Source organism: Aotus nancymaae, unplaced genomic scaffold (assembly GCF_030222135.1).
Source record: "Aotus nancymaae isolate 86718 unplaced genomic scaffold, 86718_ANA_hifiasm-v0.15.2.pri h1tg000006l, whole genome shotgun sequence".
Classification (NCBI taxonomy): domain Eukaryota; kingdom Metazoa; phylum Chordata; class Mammalia; order Primates; family Aotidae; genus Aotus; species Aotus nancymaae.
Window position 1 is genome coordinate 24,363,930 of NW_026988417.1, and position 18,571 is coordinate 24,382,500.

The following is an 18,571-nucleotide window of genomic DNA, read 5'->3' on the forward strand; positions in this document are numbered from 1 at the left end:
TCTTGGCAATCCTAGAAGCAATGTTTCTATATAACTCATGCTCCCTAATATTATAAACTTAGATGATTTCATTCCACTGCAAATGAACTTCCAGTGAAAATCTAATATTCTGGTGAAAAATTGAATACTTGCCTACTAGAAATGTAAAACTCAGTTCTGGTCCCCATCCAACACAGTCTATGACCTTCTGTCTAATGTGCTTCAATTTTCTCCTCTTAAAAATAGAGATATTATCTAAATTACAACTAAGATAGTCTTTTTCTTTATCTGTAGCCACAGATTTTCAATCTGTATTCACAATCTGCATTCCTATTAATATTATAACCATATTTGACCTTCATTTTCACACCTCACTATCTCAGGGAGAATAGAAGGAACAGATAGCTGGCCTATCTAAGAGTCCAGATCCAGGCAGCAGGTGAAAGCAGCCAAAGCAGGGAAGAGGAGTGGCTGCTCTGGAGGCCATGATACAACTGTTCAAATCTTAACCTTCCTCTTCCTCTTCTTTCTGATTTCCTAATAAACCATGATCAGAGAAAATCTCACCATATCACAGGAGAACAGAAGCATCTAAGACTAACAGAATAAAAAACCCTGGAAAACATATGAAGTAGCAGCATATAAAAATAAGTGGAACAGAGTTGCTTTTGTATTAACAGTACTGTCCAAGGCTTCCTGAGAGAAATAGGAACCTAAATTGGAAGCAGAAGTACTAGAGGAATCAGTGCACCAGACTTTGCTAGAATCCTTCCATCACTAAAACACAGAAGGTATTCAAAAGGCAGCATACTCTGTGGCAAGAAAACAAACAGGCCAGACCCAATCTCAGATATGGTTCAGAGACCCCCTCTTTCAGCTACATAAGTCACCAGTATATGATCTAAAATCCACACTCAAAATACATCTGAATAAAACCATTTATTACCACCTTCACAACTACTACCCTGGCCAAAGCCACCAAGAAATTTCATATGGGTTGCTGCACTAGCTTCTACGCTTGCCTTCGTACAGTCTGTTTCCCACATAGCACATCACTCTTTCCTGCTTGAAATCCTTCCACAGCCAACGATCATACCAAGAATCAAATCCCAAACCCTTAACACACCTTAAAGCTCTACAACCACTGTTCACCTTGTTCATTATGGTTCAGCCATATTGGTCTCCTTGCTATTTCTCACACATTCCAAGCACACTCCTGTCTCAGAGTCTTGGCTGTTAGCTTCTGTCTGGAACCTAGAGAGCTGCAAAGCTTCCTCCTTCACGTCATTCAGAGCTCCACTCACATTCTTGAAGAGCGCTTCCTAGATCACTCCATCTAATGACATCCCTCCCCCACAAATACCTGAGCATTTATCCAAGACCTGTCATACTCAAGGTTTACTGTCTGCTTTCCCACAAAAAAACAGAATGCTCCACGATGGTTAAAGATTTTGTCAGATTCACTATTTCATCTCCAGTTCCTAACCTCGTGCCTGGTACACAAGTAGGAACCCAGTAAATATTTGTTGAATGAAGTGACAATTAGGTCTGTGAATAAACAGTAGTAACACCTACTTCCCTCAAATTCTTAATAGGCAAAGTTGCTGCTTCTCACACTTTTGGAGTTTTACAATCCATTATAACTCAAATAATTAGTCTCACATACACATATTTTTGTGACTCTACTATACCCACCTCCATTAATCTATTCTAACATCCATATTCCATGAATCTCTTAGTCATTTTAGTAAATATAAACATAAATATAGGTTATTCAAAACTAACTTCCCTGGGGGCTACATGTGCATACAGAACACTCTATATGCTCAGTATTAAGGTATTCTGGGGTCTCTCCTTAAAAATAAAAAAATTAAAAACATAATCTTAATAAAAATAAAACATTTTATTTATAGTTTTTCTTCATGTATTTAATTACTGTAATATTATTTTCTCAAGAAAAGACTTATGGTATTAGCACTTTGTTTTTCAACAGAAAAATAGGACTTTGGAGTCACACTGAAGTAGATGGACTATTTTGTAGCTATAGACCTTGGGCAAGTCACTTAACTCCATTTAGTTTATTTCTCCATGTGCAGAATGGGAATAAGAAGTACACCTAAAATTGTTAGGTCTCAGTTAATAACTTTAAAAGCCTAGTAAGATGCCTGACACATGGAAAGTGTAGTAAATGGTAAATATTAACAATAAGGACTACTGAGATGAATTAAAGCTAACTGTAGCTTTTTAGAATGTCATGAAACAGCAACCAGCACTCAATAAGACTCAAGTATTTATTTGATTTAAATCAATAGTGCCACAAACTCTTTTGGCAAAGGCCAATTTGGGAAAAATAGAATGTTTATGTACTTGCTCTTTGTGTTTTAAAGGAATGTCCAACTTAATAAGTTCTCATATTCAATAGCACAGTACAGTTACTACAGTTAACAACAATATATTGTGTATTTCAAAATACCCAGAAGAGAGGATGTGAAATGTTCCTAACACAAAAAGAAAAAATAAATGCCAGGTAATGGATAGCCTAAATACTCTGACTTAACCATCATACAATCTGTACATGTATCAAAATATCATATGCACTCCATAAATATATCCAAATATTATGTATCAAAGAAAAATTTTTAAAGGAATGTCAACTTTAGAAGATAATACATTATCTGCAACAATGTCCGTACTTAAAAGTTTATTCACCCATCTTATAGTTTTATGCTTTGGTTAAAATGTTAGTAAAATCGCCTCACAAATGCAGAGAGGTAATGACAAGGCAGAGTACTGAAGATGCACAGCTCCAAGGGCAGCTTTCTTATCGTATTCTGGAGCTCTTTTTTTTTTCTCTTTTTTTTTTTAAGAGATGGTCTCCTCTGTCATCCAGGCTGGAGTACAGTGGTGTGATCATAAGTCACCATAACCTCAAACTCCTAAGCTCAATCAATCTTCCTGCCTCTGCCTCCCACATAGCTGGGATTACAAGAACACACCACCATACCCAGATAATTTTTTCCTAATTTTAGTTTTGTAGAGATGGAGTCTCACTTTGTTGCCCAGGGAGGTCCCAAACTCCTGGCCTCAAGTGATCTGCAAGCTTCGGCCTTCCAAAGTACTGGAATTACAGGAGTGAGCCACCATACCCAGCCTCTTTTAGTTTTAATCTCTTCAAGTGCACCACCAAATTTTCTAGTATTTAAAAATATGTTGTGAGTATCATTAAAATGATCATTATGAAGACTTTACAGGCATCTGGAGAGTACAGAAATATAACACTAAAAAAATTAAATGTACACAATGAATATGACTATGTAAAAACAATATGCATATAAAACGAGAAAAAGTAAACATATAAATTGTTAAGGGTATTTGTTAGGGTAATAGTGTTATGAATTATCTTATACTCCATCCTCATTTTCCTAAATTTTTAGTAATGCTGATGTTACTTGACTTTTAAAAGAAGAGAAGCTGCTAAAAAGTACAGAGAAGAAGAGCAAAGGGGAAAGGGAGGGGAGGAATAAAAATCAATCACTGAAATAAAATGTTTTTCAAGATTTCCAGTGTAGAAAATTGTACACCCTTCCTCTATGACCATACGAGTTAGATACAATCTAGTATAGATTAAGTGAAGAAGCCTTAAAAAGTTAAGGTATAACAAAAAGAAATACCAAGGAAATGGTAAAGTCCTTCTCTAAACGTTTTAAGAAATCCTGACACGCCATGCCTACATCCCAAGCCGCCTCTGGACTTGCTACGTAAATTAATCCATTTCCTTATTGGTTTAATCCACCTTGAGTTGAGTTTCCGTTACTTGCTGCCAATGACCTACTAACTGATACAAACTTGAGTAAAGAAATTAAGCAAACCAGCGATTACTATTTCATATAAACCACATTTATGTAAAAGATGATAATGGTATACTCAAAATGGCATAAAAGATAAAAACATAACTAGATAGTTATCTATTGTGCTTCAGAGCATATACCATATTGGAGCAGACCACAGGTAATCTGTGAATAACTTATGTCCACATAACACAAATCACATGTATGTCAAAACTGAATATGTATATTAACATCATTACGCACACAAACTATGTAGCCCATATCATACATGCATAAATACAATACTTCATTTATTCACTGACTCTATTTAGTAACCAGTTATTGATTGTCCATTATGTACCAGATTCTGTCTGAAGTATTGAGGGCACAGCAGTGAACAAAACAAAGTTCTACCTTCTACCCCCAATAGAACCTTAATTCTAATTACTGTCAATAACTAGACAATAAACAAACATTACATCAAGTGTTGATAAGTGTTCTGGAGAAAAATAGCAAAAAGCCATCAATTTTAAAAAGCATCACTATTTTATAAGTCACTAAGAAAAAACATTACCTGTTGACATTGTAAGACACCACTGACTGTAAGACATCACAATTTCAAATGTCAAAATGTAGAACACTACATCTTAAAATCAATGAACATGGTAAAAGAAGAAAGAGAGGGATAGAAAATGCTAGCAAGGGCTAGACACAGTGGCTCACATCTATAATCCCAGCACTTTGGGAGGCCAAGGTGGGAGGCTCGCTTGAGCCCATGAGTTTAAGACTAGCCGGGGCCACATACAAAACCTCATCTTTAGAAAAAATACAAAAAGTTAGCTGGGGTTGGTGGTGCACACCTGTGGTCCCAGCTACCCAGGAGGCTGAAGTAGGAGGATCACTTGAGCCTCGGAGGTTGAGGCTGCAGTGAACTATGGATGTACCACTACACTCCAACCTGGGCAACAGAGTGAGACCCTAATCTCAAAAATAAATATAAAAAAGTAGAAAATGCTAGTGAGAAAGGGGGAAGTGTTAGATAGGGTTTGACATATATGTCAAAACTGAGTATATATATTAACAGCATCATGCACACAAATTATATAGCCTGTAACATACCTGCATAAATACAGTATTTCATTTATTCATTCACTTGGTTCAGTAATCAGTGATTGTCAATAATAACAATCACGGATAGAGTTTCTGAGGAAGTCCCACTTCACTGACCTAAAGAAAGTTACGCAAATTTCTTTCTTTTTTTTTTTTTCTTTTTTTTTGAGACAGAGTTTCGCTCTTGTTACCCAGGTTGGAGTGCAATGGCACGATCTCGGCTCACTGTAACCTCCGCCTCCTGGGTTCAGGCAATTCTCCTGCCTCAGTCTCCTGAGTAGCTGGGATTACAGGCACACGCCACCATGCCCAGCTAATTTTTTGTATTTTTAGTAGAGACGGGGTTTCACCAAGTTGACCAGGATGGTCTCGATCTCTTGACCTCGTGATCCACCCGCCTCCGCCTCCCAAAGTGCTGGGATTACAGGCGTGAGCCACCGCACCTGGCCGGCAACTTTCTAGAAGAGCAGTCCAGTGAGTGGGATAAGCAAGAGCAAAAGCCTGGAAATGCACACACACGACGAAATGGAAGAAAAGAAAAGCAGTGAGGGTGGTTGGAGCAGGGAAGGCAAACAGAAAGCAGTAGAAAATGAAATCAGCAAATCAGCAAAGGCCTTAATACACAAAGCCTTGTAGGCCATAGTTCTTACTATAAGTGACATGGGAAACACAGACATAATTTCAAAATTAGAACCTAAAACAAATGACCAGAATCTAGTTGATGCTTAAAAAAAAATACAAAAACCTGCCAATTCCATAGCTATATACTAGAATGTTTATAAATGAAGTCATTTCTAGCCTAAGACAATAAGGTACAATAATTCCTTAAATATAGAAGAAATCATATATTTAAAAAAATGGTATAATCCAGTAAATTAGAAAAATGAGAATCCTGGTAATGAAACATTCTCAGAAAGTTAAAAGCTAAACTACTAAAGTATTTCTATGTTGATTCTAGTCTACTACCAAAGTTATCAGTCCAATTACCACCATAGTACAAAGAATAATGACTTTTACTGAGAGATTATCAGATGCAGGTTCCTAATACTCCCTAAAGCAGATGTTTTTACTATATCAGTTTGTAGAAAAAGTAACAATCCCATAATATGTTAAAATGAACTTTTCCTTGACATGTATATCATTTTAAATTCTTACCTGCTGAATGAGATGCATACACTTTGAAGACTGCACTCCATAAGCATTATTGACTATATGTGGAATGCCAAAATCAGCACAAATCACAGCCAGTTCTTCTAGTCTACAAACATAAATATTCAATAGAAAGACATGCTCACACTGTGCTTTATAAATGATAGCGCAGAAACTTAAAAAAAAAAAAAATTAATAGTTATCCTTAAGGTACACCAAGGGAAAAAACAATAAACACTGAAATTTCTATTGCAGTAAACTTGGAAATACATAGCAAGCTCTTTCAAATAACCCTAAAAAAGCTTTTAAATTAATGTTATCAATAAATGGAAAAAAATACAAAACTTTATGGAGATGGTAACTTTTAAATCATCTTAAAATTAAAAATTTCCTAAATAGAAAGCCAGAAGATTATTTATAATGACCCCTCACAAGGTGGTATGCACTTTTTTTTCCAAACACTTTTGGTTGCTTACCATTCTGAAGCTCGTATCTGAAAATAATTAGCATATCTGGAAATCTTAAGAAATCTCACATTAAACATCTCATAAAATAAAAAATCCATTCTCAAATAGACTTTAATGTATTAAAAAATACAGAACATTAAAATGTGTCATTACCAAAATAACATTTTCCAACAACTTGGATACTGAGGAATCTTTTAAATAGCTACTGGTTTTAAATCCACCCTTATCTACTCTTATTTTTTCATTTTACACCTCTCATATTAATCTAATTTGAGAGTCTAACTTTATGCAAAGTAAGGTAATAAATTTCAGTGAGAGCATAATAAATAGATGTTCTTTCACAAAGCCAAATACTTCTTGTGACTGAGCTCATCTTTAATAGAAACATCCTCCTGCTATGAAACTAAAACTAAATCCTATGTTTTAGCAAAGTTATTAAAAGTTTTCTCTCTAAAGTAAAAAGAATTTGAAAGCATTTTTATACATGTAAAGTCCTTTCCAACAGGATATATTTCAAATATATAGTTTGAATTACCTATTTACACATAACGCATGTTCTTTATTTACTAGTTGTCATTAATATATTGTTAACTATAAGGAGGAATAATACTATTATGTTCATCTGTCACAAGTTTTCTTTTTTTGTCCCGTTTGCCTCAGACCAAAAACAAGTTATCAATTTGCTTCCTTGAAGTCTCATGAATTTACAACTCATTTTATCATTCATTTTTACAAACCCTACAAATTGATACAAAAATCATTTTTGTTACTTGAAACTAATCAGATTTTTTTTTTTACAAAATAGACCTTCTGGGATACACAGAAGTATTTTCTTCATAAAATAAAGGGTGAGTGTTCTAATGAAAATATTCCTTAATAAAGGACTTCTTTAAAATAAGGCTCCATAACACTACATTCTATTTTTAAAAGAAAAAAAAATCACTTGTGAGTAGTTTTATATAACCTGAATTACTTAAATCTGTTAATGGTTAGGGTGTGTTTCAAAAAGGTATTTAAATGAAAGAAGAAACAGAAAAAATATTTTTCATATGAATCAAACTGTTTTCTAACTTAGAAGCCAATGTAAGGTGTTTATTAGTTAGAAGAAATACTACTCTTTTTTGTTAACATTTCCTGTAAGTGAATTTCCTCCACAATACTTTTTGTCTGATTAAATAACTAATAAAAACAAAATGTATACTGCACCCAAAAAATTAAGACTATAAAGGAATAAAGTTTGATGTAAAAAAAATCAAAATGTAGTTTTAAAACTTAATAAAGTCAGAAATTCAAAGATTACTGTGCATCACCCTTTTCCTACTTTACTCCTATTCAGAAATATTCATTACACAATGACAAATGAGAATTTTTCTGACTGATAAGAAACTTTATGAAATTTTTTCTAAAGGAGATAATACAGGTAGAACACTTAACACTGTGCCAGGCATACTGTAAAATGCAAAAGATGTTAGTCAAAATGAAACAAAAGGAAAGTATCCACGAGGATAAATAATCCAATTAATACGAATATCCATACGCTGTTTTTCAAAATGTGATTTCTATCACATTAAAAATTTTATAGATATCAAAACCATCGCTAAAAAAAAGATGCTTATTTAATATTTCAATACAAATTTGAAATCTGATTGGTAAGTAATGAATAAACCACAATAGCATATGCAAAGTAATCTTAAAATAGAGTTCACAGGCTCATGAATGTAACAAGGTAAATTTTTAAGAGCCTAGTTTAAAAACTGTCTCTTACAATCTGCCTATAAGATAATAAAAGCCAACATGGCATTCTTTACTGCCAAATAATGTGATTCCATGAATTAAAACCAAAGTATAATTTGATGCTACAAGAAAAGTCCAAAGTCAACACAGTTCTTACAAATTATTACCACTTCCATTCAAAATGTTAAAATGAACCAAAAAAAACTAGTCAAAACCAGAAATCTTATTACTAAACCTGAGCCTATTATATTTTCAGAATAAAAATCTGTGACTATCCTTTAGAAAAGTAAACATTTGCTTTCTTTCCTTTTTGCTTTTTTTAATGTTTGTATTATTCTCAAAATGTAGACAATGACAACCACTATGCACACGTAAGTATACATCTGAGTTAATCTTTCAATTACAGAAATTTGAAAGCAAACAACCCTAAATTTTTTTAAATTAACACTGATAGCAATGAAAAGAAGTAACCCAACATTTATCTTAGAAAAGAAACTTCTATTAAATAATAAGAAAAATGATGCTAAGAAATCAAACAGGATAAAGAGCAAGAAAACAAAGATGGCCTGCATCTTTATCACTCGGGTGATAAAGGGAGCTCCCACCCTGTACTAGTTGTTTTCCTTGTTCTATTTCAAATGTTTATTTTCCCAAGCCACTACACTATTTCTCCACAAGGTCAATCTATTCTCTTAGAACAGACCATTCATCTACTTACTACGAAGTGTTATTTAAGCATATTTGAGAATTAGTATATCATATTTTATTTAAAAGACTGATAAACAGCTAAAAGACAATATTCACAGATCATTTACCTATCAGGCACCCTCGGAGCAAAACAGGATGTAGTAGAATGAATACACAGAATGTTATCAGGCCCAAGTTCCTGGACTTTAGCCTTTACTGCTTGCAGGTCTGTACGCAGCTCGTCACCTTCCAAAACATTTTCTATCACCACAGGCTCAAAACCTAACCAACCAGAAAACAAAATGTTAGTGTGAACTAAAATAAGGGAAGATCCTGAAACTCTAGGAAGCATGCTATTTTACACAAGAACTCTTAATATTTATGTTGGTAGATTAACCTTCCTCTGGTAATAAATACGTGGCTCAGTTCTGGTATTAGTCAAAGGTAGGTCAAAATAATGTGAAGGACAATTACACAATTTTAGGACCATATGTCTATTTAACACTTCAATAGGACAAGAATGAATTCTGGAAAGTAAGGAAAATAAAAGTTAAACAGATATCTATAGAAGTAATAACATAGACACTGATAACAAAAAGGATCACTTTAATCCAGTTCAATTTCAATCCACAGAAAAGTAGGTCCACTCACTCTCTGGCAATATTTCTATTTTAAAGTTCACTTTATTTCAGACAGGACATAAATAATAATATAATTCAATCACGGAAACAAATCACAATCATGTACTTAATGTTTTACCTCTAAAGAAAAACATAATAAATTTCAGCAGCCTAAGGATCACTAATTCATCTCATAGCCTACAAAAGCCTTCTATTAAAACAAAATGTATACTGTAAACTTTTCACAATTTAAAGATAAAAATTGTTTTCACATTTTCAATTAAAATAGTACACTTAACTAGCATATAAGCAAAGGTCCCTCAACAAATAATAATTGAGTAATCTTTCATGGTAGATATTTAAGTATCCATAAACTTAAAAGTTACGTAAAGCAATACAAACATTAAATTTTGTTACATATATTTTACCACAATTCTTTCTTTAAAAAAAGCAATAGGGTACAGATTTAGTTTATTTTTCACTTATTATATTTATATAAGAATTCTGAATTTTCTAATTGTGATGTTTAACACATCATATATGACACTTCTCTTACCTGCAGTGATCATGGATTTAAAGCAGGACTTCTGGTCTATTCGTGGCCATATAATATACTTTGCCTTTGGTCTTTTGTGTCGTAATGTTAAGAAACATAGGGTTAGACTCATACCAGTTGCCATAGGAACTACAAAGCAGTTGGCTATTGTATGGACACCTACAAATAAGAAGCAAAACAGAAATCTGCTATTCCATTAAATACCCAGCATCCTTCTTGGAGAAATAATATACTTCATCTACAAAATAATAAAAGTCGTAGCCCTAGTGCTTCTGTTTCTGTACTCACTCCCAGGAAGTTCAATGCCAAATTCAACTTCTGGGCTTATGGCTCTGATTTTCTATCTTATTCTAAGAAATTTTATTTTTAAAAAGTACTCTTTTTTGGAAAAAGGCAATAATAAAGGAAATGAGTCAATGGTGTGTGTGCGTCCAGTCAGCCAAAAGTATTATGATTAAGATAGTACATACCAGCCAGCTTGATAATGTCCAGGACCAAAGAATTGGTAATTTTGTTCAAAAGGCTAGAGCCTGCAGCTTTTGGTTGCACAGCAGAAATATCACCCGACCGTCCAATACCATGAATGAACCTAAGCAAAAAATGGGCCAAAAACTGGACAAATACATTCAGCATTCTAAGTAATACAATGTATAAGTATGCAAATAAAATAACCAAAAAAACACCAGGAGCAGTATTTGGCTGTTATAGATATATGTTATAAACTATTATCGATGTGGAACTATCCTTCTTAAATTGAAACAACTTTATCAATTATGCTGTGATAGCTGGTTTCCAAAGGCAGCCACCATCAATTCTTTTTCTCCCTGTGCCCACATGCTACTCCCACACCAAGTGATGGTGTCTACTTCCCCTACACTTCAATCTGGGCTGACCTTAGTGACTTGCTTGGCCAGGAAGAATCTAGCAGGAGTGACTGTGTGAAATTTTCATGCTAGGAAAACCTTCAGATGACTAAACTCTCAGCTAGTATCTGACTGCAACTACATGAGAATCCCAAAGCAATACTCACCCTGCTGAACCCAGTTAATCCAAAGAACTATGAGAGATAATAATAAATAAATGTTTTAAGCCCTTAATTTTAGGGCAGTTTGTTCTGTAACAATAGAAAACTGGAATATATGAAACATTAAATTATCTTTTTTCTTTCCTTTTCCCTTAACCACATAGTGGACTAAGTTCCAAAGAAGATAAGCTGATGTTCAAATATTGCCTTCATTTTAAAAGAACTATATGCTCCTAGGAAATCAGAGTGCAAATCTACTCATTTTAAATCAGATGATATTATACATTGTTTAGATACATCTGAATACTCCTTAAAATAAAAACACCCTTTTGTAATTTGAGTAATTTCTGATTGACAGTAAAACATATCAGAAATTCTGTACAGGGGGATTATCAAAGAATACTAGTGTTGTACTTCCTCACCACTGAAATCTCATGTACAAAACATTTGTTACATATATTATCCACCATGTTATCAGCAAACTGTTAACTGAAATTTTCATCTGAATTAGGTATTATCATCAGTTTTGACTGCAGTGGTTTTGACTGCAATACGAATTCTACTAGGCCCAGGAAATTTTCATTATAATATAAAAGCATGGAAGACAGGAGTTTTATTTAAAAGAGTTTACACTTCACAGAAAGGTTAGTGGACACAGAAATAAGTGATCATATTTGGAACAACTACCAATTAAACTGTTATCAGAATTAATGAAAAGTTTTCTTCAATAATGCAAAAGAGAAAAGTCACTTAATAATCTATTATATCTATTGCAACAGAGAGGTATTTATAAAATGGGATGCAGTTTAAACACAGTTTAAAACAAAGTTTAAAAGTTCTAACTATAAATCATTCTCAAAAAAACAAAAACCCTACCAATGTTAGAAAAGAAACATTGAAAACTATAAACAGCCTTAACGGATTTTAAACTCTTTAAAATCAGATATGTTTATCAGGGTAACCACTCCTAACAAAACGTATAGCCTGTGTTGTTCACCCAGAACCTGACAGGGTAACCCTCATATATTTTTAGTCTATTGTCTTTGAAAAGCACTTGCTGAGATAAAATTGTTTCCATCTCCCTGTTGCACCTGGTTTACATATCCATTTGAGCAGGGAAGAAGTGGTTTACAGACAGACATTTGATAATCTAGTAAGATGAATACAGCTGCCATTGTTTTGAACCCAAAATAAATAAACGATAGGCGTACTAATTAAAAAAAGATACCTGTAATGACGACGAGCAACTAATGCGGATGCAACTCTCCCTTCCCTTTCTCCCACACCACAATTGCCTAAGAAATTGTTGCTGTCCATGATTGCAAGTTCATGTAAAAAGAGTTCAAGTGTACTTTCATCCCAGCCATTCTCTGGACACTTGCCCTTAAACAAAAAAAAAGTACGATTATATTTAATAAAACTATGGTTCTCTAGAACACAACAGGAATACATTTTCACTTTTTAATGTGTATTTTGCCATGCTCTTTGTTTGCTAAAATTCAGGCATAAATTCAGCACTATATAGAGACCACAAATAGACAAAACGTTTGTACATTTGATTATAATTATTAATAGATTTGGAAAAGTGATGATAAATGCATACGAAGACATTTACTCAGATATTTAAATTTTCGTAAGTGAAACTAACTGAAAATCAACATGCCCCAACCCCAATGAAGATGCTTTAAACCAGGGCGCTATGATTGGGGTGGGGGCTCGGAAGAGGGCAGTGGTTGTCAAACTTCAATTAAATATTGTCTCACGCCTGTAATCCCAGAAGTTTGGGAGGCCGAAGCGGGCGGATCACTTTGTCAGGAGTTTGAGACCTGCCTGGCCAACATGGTGAAACCCCGTCTCTACTAAAAACAAAAATTAGCCGGGTGTGGTGGCATACGCCTGTAATCTCAGCTATTCGGGAGGCTGAGTGAGGCACGAAAATCGCTTGAACCCGCGAGGCGGAGGTTGCAGCGAGCCGAGATTGTGCCATTCAGCCTGGGAGAAAGAGCGAGACTTGGTCTCAGGGGAAAAAAAAAAAAAAAAAACACAACAAAACTTGTAGTGAAATTAAAATTCAGGAACGCAGACAGGAGGGAGGAAGACCCGTGAAGTTCCGCGGAAACCTCGTGGTTCGAGTGAGCATACAGAGGTCTACAAACACCATATATGCTCTGAATCCTTGAGAGTGGTGAAAGATGGAGGCGCGAACTTTGCCCTTACGCAGGAAAAAAAAAGTAAACTGGGACTTTCCCTCACTTCTGCATCCCGAAGTTAGAAACAGCGGGACTCAAAACCCCGACCCCAACACCCCCTCCTAAGAACAGCCTTTGGCTTTCACTGGCTTTGGCAAGGCTGAGAAGGCACAGACCGCAGTCGGTCAGCGAGGACGAGCCAAACTGATACAGACTCGGGACTAGTCTGAAGCAGCAAAGAGCTGCCGAAAGGTAGCACCAGTAGGGACGCCAGGTGGAGCCTGAGCCCCGGGGTCGCGGCCGCTGGGGAGGGGACCGACAGCTCGGTACCTTCTCCAGAAGCAGCCGTATGAGGTGCTCATGCGAGCGGCGAGCCTCACAGCCCTGCCTCACGTAAGCCGGCGACACCAGTCGCTCGCCCGCCGCGAAACTCTCGCGGTTCATGACGGCGGTGGCGACCGTGGTCAGTGGGAGAACCAGCTCCACACACCAGGGACACGACAGAACCAGAATGCAACTCGCCGCCTGGACGGTACGGCAGCGCCTTGGGACAAAAAACAACAACAAACCACCAACCACGTCTCGCTCTGCACATGCGCAGATCGTCTAAGATGGCGCGCAAGGAGGACGTTGAAATATTTGAGCATGCGCAAGGGAGCCCGCGCTTTTCGCTGACTTCGGGCAAAGAATGTACTGAAATTAGCCCCGCCCCGCTTCAGCTGATTGGTCTAGTTAAACTCTGGTGTTCCTAATAGGAACTTCAAGAAAGGATTTTGCGCTTGTGCAGATCCGGCGAGCCGAGTAAGGAGCAGGTACGTGGGGTCTTCTAGGTTGTTCTGTGTTCCAGTCCTGTTGGATGGTTGAGATCTGTGCAGAGTTTGTGGTTTTGCCTTATTTAAACTGATTGTCAGATGCCAAAACTTCCAGTCTTTACCTTGATATAGTTCCACACTTATTACTGCCTGACAACCCCATAGGAAATAACAGTGCCCCACTCCTTTTCCCCTTTGCACTACTCAATGTTTAACCATAGCACTTACCACTCACCATGTGACATGCCAGACGTTTGTTTACACACACACACACCCCCATGAATGTAAACTCTCTAACGTAACGGCAGGGACTTGGTTTTTGCTGCAGTGCCCTCCACCCCAGGCACCTAAAACAGAATAAAGTAGAGCCTTAAAAAATTGATAATGAACTAACGAATTACTTTGACCGTTCTGAAACTGTCCCCAAGAACATTTTGTAAAATTGATTAAGTGGGAAGAAAAATTCAAGTAGGCTTACAGCTGCTATTATTAAGCCAGCTTGCCCTATGGACGAACTTTCCTGTAGCTCATTGCTACTTACTACCCCAGGAGAATGTGGCCCTTGTCACAAGACTCTTCATTCTTTTTCTGTTTTATAGATAAAATCTAAGACATTGTGAGAACATAAGTTTTCTGTTTGCTTGGCTTCTTTAGGTTCTGCATAACAACAAAACTAAGGATGCCAGCCTGTCTGGAAGGCCCAATAAAAAGCTGATTCTTGGAGAAATGCAATTGTCACATCCTGATGATTTCATCCCCCTTACCCCTACAAATTGATGACCCCAAATTTTCCTTTCACCCTCCAGAAATCCCCCTTAAAAACCTTTGCCTAGAACTCCTTGATGAAATGGATTGAAACTTGAGAATTCTTCCTGTTTCCTGGCTTGTAACTTGTGATTATTAAACTCTTTCTCTGCTGCAACCCCACTGTCTGTATATTGGTCTGTTCCTGCACAGCAGGCATAGAAACCTGGCAGTCCTGTAACAATTCAACAACCTAGAGGTTTATTGCTGGAGATCCCTGCCTTCAGTTGCCTTACAGTCTTCATCTTACTTGAGCCTACAGTAATTTCTGACATTGCTCTCACTTGGTGGTATGCTCACTTGCACTGATTCACACGCACTTGCAAGAGCCGATTGTTAAGTGTTCAGTAATTTTGTGAGCTAGTTTTTAAATACAGCCACTCAAAAATTAAATTATATTAAAAGCAAAAGTAAAAATACTCTAAATCCATCACTTCCGAATTATTTTACTCCATTTTACTATTATGTATGCTCTTCAGGTTATTTAAATGTATTTTATCTATATGGTGGAAATTCAATATAATGTACTACCCCACATCTTCCATCTCCCCTTTTGATGATGTCATGTTGGCCACGGTAGGAGCATTTACACCATGGAAATCAGTAAACACTGCAAATCAAGCCCTTACCCTCCAATCCACTCCCCTAGAAGTCAGTTGTTCAACATGTACCAGCTCATCACTGTTTCTACTGTGTGTTCCCAGGGCATCCAGCTATTAATATATTTCAGTCTACTTATGGTATTTGTTGAATTGCATTTCAGTTGTTAATTTTCTCTGTCAACTAGACTGTGAGCTTCTAGTTGACAAGGGCTATATTGATACCTGTGTTCAAAGCACAGCACTAAATACATAATAGGTGTTTGATAAATATTTGTTCAATGACATTAGACCACTTAGCTACATAAAACTAAGCAGAAAGGTAAACCGCAAAACAACAAGAATTTCGCTTACTTTCTAAAATAAGTATTATCTTTCAGACTTTCGGAAAGTTTTCTTATTCTCAAAATGCAACTATATTTGCAACTTCTTTGGAAAGGCCTTCAAAGCTGCTTTGTCAATCACATGCAAAATCTGTAAAAATCCCAAAATTAACCTCATTACTAAATGAACTGCTAGGTTTTTGAGCCAGCTTGTTCTCTCACCTTATTCACCATCTTAATTCAGAAAAATGTTTGTCTGTTTCCAAAAATTAACTAACCATCATCAAGATATGCATTTGTTAAAAGTATTCAAAAGATGCCAGCTTTGGAAGAAATTTCAAGACAAGTATTCCAAAATTATTTTCATCCATTCACTCACCCAACAACTATTTATTAATTACATACTATTTTTAATAGATAGGGAAGCATCAGAATAATCTCATGGTCTTTACAAGATGAAGCATCATTTAAAATAGGTCCAGAACACACAGGTTTAAATTCTGCTAGTGTCACTAGTTGTATAACCTTAAATACATTACTCAGACTTCCTGAGCTTTGCTTTCCTCAGCTGTAAAATAGGGATATGAAAGAGGCAGTTACTATGATTAAATGAGAGGTAATTGCTCAATGACATCTTGATAGACTGACTATACAAATGGACAACGGCCAGATCATATATGATAACAACTCTCACCCACAACCTGTTTAGCAACTAGCCTTCCAAACCACCACCTCTGCAGCAATCAGCCAAGAATGGTTAAGTCTTGGACAATGACTGCTAGCTTCCCTCTTTTATTACTTGTTTCTAACTTAAGACCAACCAGAGAAAGCCAAATAGGCTCCTTTAAAAAATCGCATAAGATGCCCTGTTTCTAGTTATCCAACCTCTAGCTTCTCCTTGCCAACAGCTCCAATCAGCACGCCAGAATTCTTCCCTTTACCTGAATCTTTCACTATAAAGCTTTCCCACTCCCCTGCCTGCCTTTGAGACTCTGACAAATGCAGGTGATGGTGACTGACTCCCTTCTCTAACAAGCTCTGATTTTCCAGTTTTCCCAAAGACTCCACTGAGACATGGTCTGTGCTGTCCATGGCTGTGGACCTCAGCCTTTGGCCACTTGTGCCCACAGAGGCTCCTTGTGCCTTGTTGCTTATGGCTTGTCAAGTCCATGCCAACGTGGTAAGTCAGTGGTGGCTTGGAACTCCTCCCTCTTTGCCTTGAGTTCCTAAGCTATTCATTTGAAGTTTGATATTCGGATTCTGTTATTGGTTACTGTTTTCATCCTTAGTGGAATCAGGCAACTCCTTTTCATCCTTTGTGCTGTGCTTTGTACTTCTATTTTGTATTGTGCTGTCTTAAAGTGTTTTCTATAAGAAAGAGAATCCCAGGGGTAGAACACGGTCATGGGCCCTACAACCCTGTCGTTCAAGCCAGTTTCACAGACCGATGAGTTTGCAGTTCTCACCAGACTACATCCATTTGGACAAACTTTGTTGTGAGTCACCAATAAAACTGGATGAGGTTCTCCCTTCACCTTGATTTTTTGTCCTGCGGGCTTGCTTTTGATCAAAGAAAGAGGTTATTCTGAGATTCTTCCTGCCAAGGACACAGATTGTCCAGTCTGTGTTCAAAAGGGGCAAAAATCAGGCTGGGAGCTGAGACAGGAAAAGCAGAGCATAACTTTCAATATGGTAGCCAGCCCTTATGGGGTGCTCTAAGTCTAAATTGTTTATCTCTTCTTCACCAGGAAAAACTTCTGCCTTTTATACATACTCTCATTACAATCCTAATGCTTGTGCCTATCTCTCTAAGTGGCATAACTTCAGCAATGAGGAGTTGGGCCTTCAGTAGCCACTCTGGGGACCACTTGACTTGAACAAAATTTTTTATTTGATGGGCAACTTAGAAAAGAAAGGGATTTAAGATTTCTTAGGCCTCACGGGCAACAGTTTTTGAGCGATACACAGAGGCCTCCACAGGAAATTCTGATTCAAGAATTATTCCACTAAAAGATGCTTTGGCCAAAGCTAACAAGCAATTTGACGAACGTAAGCAACAAAAAACTAGACTCATTTACCAGTAAATCTTCCCCTTTGGGTTGGCTCCCTATATCCAGATGTCCCCCTTAATCCCTTAGCCTTCTGATCTCTTTCTTCACTTTCATCAACTCTCGCCTTCTCTTCCTCTTGTCCAGGCCTCCTGCATTTTCTCAACAACTCTCCTAAAACTCCAAAATGTCAGTTGCTTCTAAAGATCCATCTCCCCTCAAAAGCAAGATATTCAGGCAACTGCAGAATTTAAACTTTGCACCTAAGATGAATTAAGAGCAATAATCAAGGACTGCTCTACTTCCAAACAAGACCAGCAACTATTTCTAGAAGAATTTAGGATTCATTTGAGTTCATATGATTCAGAGTTACCTAACCTAAATATATCAATATGTACATATATTGGCCAGATCCTTAGGTGTTAAATCTCGAATTTAAAGAAAAGCTGGTTGGACTGACATGGGTAGGGATCTACAAAGATCACTCTTTCCCCGATAAACTTAGAGTCTGAGGGGAAAAAAAAAGCCCTAAAAAGGAGAACAAAGTCTCCTAAACATTTTCTATAAAAATCTGTTGTACCATAATTCAATAATGCAAACCAAGACAAGATGGAATTATAGGCGATTTTCAGGATAGACTGTA

The 18,571-nt window shown here is 36.5% G+C and overlaps 1 protein-coding gene across 4 annotated transcripts in view; it reads right to left on the bottom strand.

Annotated features, from left to right (window-relative positions):
• The window catches only part of SEPSECS (Sep (O-phosphoserine) tRNA:Sec (selenocysteine) tRNA synthase), a 40,249-nt gene extending 26,393 nt beyond the window's left edge, over positions 1 to 13,856 (bottom strand). For all 4 annotated transcript variants that reach the window (XM_012472413.3, XM_012472412.3, XM_012472414.3 and 1 more), the window contains exons 1-6: positions 13,673 to 13,856; positions 12,382 to 12,536; positions 10,600 to 10,718; positions 10,130 to 10,288; positions 9,082 to 9,235; positions 6,072 to 6,174 (exon numbers count right to left, since the gene is read on the bottom strand). In XM_012472413.3, the coding sequence (XP_012327836.2) occupies positions 6,072 to 6,174; positions 9,082 to 9,235; positions 10,130 to 10,288; positions 10,600 to 10,718; positions 12,382 to 12,536; positions 13,673 to 13,786 (804 nt within the window). In that variant the 5' untranslated portion in view covers positions 13,787 to 13,856. The remainder of the gene's footprint in view (positions 1 to 6,071; positions 6,175 to 9,081; positions 9,236 to 10,129; positions 10,289 to 10,599; positions 10,719 to 12,381; positions 12,537 to 13,672) is intronic.
• Positions 13,857 to 18,571: the final 4,715 nt, after the last annotated feature.